The 4044-nt window shown below is 33.8% G+C and overlaps 1 protein-coding gene across 1 annotated transcript; it reads right to left on the reverse strand.

Moving 5' to 3' along the window:
• Positions 1 to 1025: 1025 nt before the first annotated feature.
• On the reverse strand, positions 1026 to 2587 carry LOC21387089 (transcription factor bHLH94). The gene is made up of 3 exons (XM_010108554.2): positions 2036 to 2587; positions 1458 to 1874; positions 1026 to 1245 (listed from the first exon to the last, which is right to left on the reverse strand). The coding sequence occupies exons 1-3, from the start codon at positions 2585 to 2587 to the stop codon at positions 1147 to 1149; spliced, it is 1068 nt and encodes a 355-aa protein (XP_010106856.1). The 3' UTR covers positions 1026 to 1146.
• Between the last annotated feature and the right edge of the window lie 1457 nt (positions 2588 to 4044).

The following is a 4044-nucleotide window of genomic DNA, read 5'->3' on the forward strand; positions in this document are numbered from 1 at the left end:
TTCCCTACAAATTGGCGCCGCAACATCTGTTCCTCAACTCTCCTTCTACCAAGTTTGGAAGAACTGGTCTATCTCATATATTAACTACTTCCAGATTAATGTAAACCTTTCTGATCATAATTTTCATCACCTGCAGAAGATTATATATATTAAGATAATTTTCAAAAATATAGTGCTTATGATTACATTACTAATTGGTCCGTAAGTTCAAACTTGATTAACCACTAACTTGTCTCACTTTGGACTGTATACATATAGTTCCGGTTATGACCTTAATTAGTAATAGTTATATTATACATATGCTTATATTAAATATATTTAGAGGAACATATTATATATATATATATTTATTTATAAGAGGTTAAGATAAATTAATTAATGATTTGACTAGTGTCACCTAAATGCATATTATAATTTCCATGAACTTCTAATTTGTGCGCTGTGGACAAGTGATCAGCTCGTATTATCACGAGATGAACTATCAAAAATAAATAAATAAATAAATAAAAGTTCCATAAACAGATTAATTTGGTTGGTAAACACAATTGATGGGGATGAAATTTTTGTCTATACGGTCCATTTAGGAACATACCCAATGATTTGTGGGTTGCTGCCTGTTGGTCTTGAGATGCATTATAGCTAGTTGGTGAACTCCATTATACATCAGAGTATATATCCTTATGATTGTGAAGATTATTGAATTGACCACTCATATATAATTTTGTATATGTGTGTGGCTAATATATAATTTATATATATATATATGTATATGTATATCAGCTTTAAGTGGGCCGCAAAATACCAAAAAAAAAGTTTTCAAAGAAAAAAAAAATAGAGGAAACTTCTTATTATTCATGGATAAAAATTTTATCAAAATGCAAAAAAAAAAAAAAAAAAAAAAAAAAACCCTTTCCCAGAACCATGCTTCCAACTCAAGTAATTAGACTTAGAAAACATAGGATCTGACAACAACAACCTCAGAAAAAATAAATAAAAAATAAGAGAAGAAAAAGAAAAAAGGGGGTCAAAATATTGCTTTAATAAGCTGATGAAATATTACTAGCGAGATTAATAGCAATAATTTGGTTCCAGGCTAATTAAATGCAAACAAATAATACAAAGCCAGTTAAAATGGACGGCCAATTTTCAGTTTGCCATTAATGTTTCTTCTTGAATTCTAGCTAGGATCTGGTAAACCGCCGTCGCGATATCGTCGACGGATGTAAGCTTGCAGTCGTCCTCTACCTGCTCAAAGATCCCATAAAAAAATTAATTATAATTTTAAAGGAACATTTCTGACTTTAAAACTCTTAAAGTTAACTTAACATTAAAATATTTATTTAATTTAATATTCGATGCGGGAAAATTTTTTTTTTTTTTCACTTTAAAACTAATTTTAAAAAAGTGAGATTTTTTATTTTGTAGTTTTTTTATTGATTTTTTTTTTGGGGGGTTACCTTGACACTGAGAGAATAGAGGACAATTGCTTGTTCCGTTGTGACATTGAGGTGAAGAACCGTGAGCCGCATGCTCTGCAGGCCAGAGACCATCTTCAGCAGCTGCTTCGGCCGCCTTTTCGATCTTATCTTAATGTTGGCGTGGCTCTCGACCATCGTCACCTCGATATCCGCGATGGCGGACGATGTCTCGCCCGTGCCGGCCATGGCTACTGGGTTACTATCGTGGTAAGTTTTACTAGTACCCGAGCTGGTCGAGTACTGCGGGAAGGTGAAGAACTCGGAGAAAGGCGCGTCGGAGACTCCGCCATCGGAACCCTGCCTTTTGATTTCCTTTTGAACACCAAGGAACTGTACTTGTTGCTCTAGCTCCTTCACAAAGTTAATCGCTCCTCCGATAATTGATGCTTGGTCGCCCTGTTAAAAAACAACGGGAATCATATTTTAATTATATAATTTAGAAAACTCGATAAAGAACTAACAGTTGAGAAATATTTGCACAGTTTAGAAAAGAAGAAAGAAGAAGAAGAAATAAAAAAAAAATGTTTTAGATAGAGAGAAAATTAATTAATGAATACCCTTTGGACGTAAGAGTCTGGCATTAGGGATCGGAGAACCGCGAGGTACTCATTCATTTGCTTTCTTCTGTTTCTCTCAACGGCAATGTGGGTCATTCTCTGATTCTCGATGTCTTCTTTGTTCTTTCTACTCCTGGAACGGCGTCGTTTTGGGCGAGTACTGCTTGTGATCGGCATGATCATCGCATCGGTCGATAAATCGAACGGCTGGAAATCGCCGTTGGCGTTAACTGTAGTAGTACCGTCGGGAGAAGGAACAGTACTGGAGAGGTGGAGGTCGTTGAAATGTGGAACCATTGAAGAAGCAGATGGGTTCCAATTATGATGATCTCCATAAGGGGTTGTACAAGTAGTAGTACTACTTTCTGTTTGGTTCTCGAGAAAATCGAAAGAATTACCTGCAGATTGCTCTTGAATATTATGATGATCATGATCATGGTCTTTCTCTAAGCTGATCAAACCATCATAGCTCCAATTATTACTCCCTCCTAACATGTTGTAGGCGCTATAGCTAAATGGGTTTTGTGGGAAAACAACAGCTTCTAGTGCCATTCTCTCTCTCTCTCTCTCTCTCTCTCTCTCTCTCTAATATATTAAGAAGTTATTAGAAGAAAAACTTAAAGAGTAGTAAGGAAGAGAGTCTCTTCTTTGGGTATGGGTCCTTTTTGGATGGAGAAATTGAGCTTTTTAAAGAGGATATATCCGATGATAAAAACAAATTACATCTACAGCGCATCACACGTGAAATAAAGTTAAACTTATTGCAAGATTGGAAAACATGAATAAAATACACACACACACACACACACACACATACATATGATTACACTTTTATTATAATGTCTGACATAAATATAATAACATAAGAACATGCTAGTAATTCATTAGTGCTAATATATAATATAATAACATGCACTAATATATATTATAATGTGTGACATAAATATAAGATATAGTGACATAGTGCTAATACTATTATATAGTGACTGGTATAAGATGTGTTTTCCTTTTAAAATGGCTGCAAAAATATAATATATATATATATATATATATATATATGCACAAATTTATCGACTCAGAAGATTCATCAACTAAAACTAACTCTATAACGAGGTTTTTAATTAAGGGGCACATGTCTTAATTAATACAATACGGATTGTAAAATAAATTCCAATATTAAGCGCTAAAGTATTTTTAACTCGACCGTGGTCTTATATTGGTTTCTATATTTTGTCACACTATCTGGTGGACCGCGAAGGAGATAGTCCAATAGATTTCATTAAATATACAGCTGTAATTCAATGAGGGGAAAAACAAAAAAAAAAAAAAAATACAAAAAACAAACCGTGTAAAGAAATTTGAAAAATGTGACTTATTTGTCGCCTTGATACATACTTAACAACAAATTAAAACTGACGATAACCATTGACTTGATTACATTCACGTACTCATTTAAAAGTAATCCAAATTAAAATATTCTAGACACCAAACACTTACAATTGCTATGATTTTTTTTTTTTGGGGGTGGGTGGGGGAATAATCAAATTATATTTTACCCAAGATAGAATAATTTTAACCACAACATATACATATATAAGATAAAGTTGAGAACCGCCGTACACCTTAGATTCTCAGTTGCATGTGAAGAACCAAATATTGACTCGTAAGGAAACCAAAAAAAAAAAATACAATAATTGAGATCTTTGGAAAGGCATGGAAAACGATCCATATGGATATATACACATATACATACACATATATATGTGTGTGTGTGTGTGGATGGAAGCTCTCTGATTGAAGCAATAAAAACTAAAGAGGACAAGGGAAGGCCATGTTGACCATATAATGTAAGTTAATAGGGTTGCAATTGGGACGTACAAACTGCACATTGGGAAAGAGAAGATGTGAGAAGGAAAAGGCTGATCTAAAACGCAGAGATTCTTGCGAAAGTTCACAAGAGAAAGGCCTAATATAAGAGCCTTGCTAAATTGTCAGAGATATGTCTCTGA

Source organism: Morus notabilis, unplaced genomic scaffold (genome assembly GCF_000414095.1).
Source record: "Morus notabilis unplaced genomic scaffold, ASM41409v2 Scaffold2143, whole genome shotgun sequence".
Classification (NCBI taxonomy): Eukaryota; Viridiplantae; Streptophyta; class Magnoliopsida; order Rosales; family Moraceae; genus Morus; species Morus notabilis.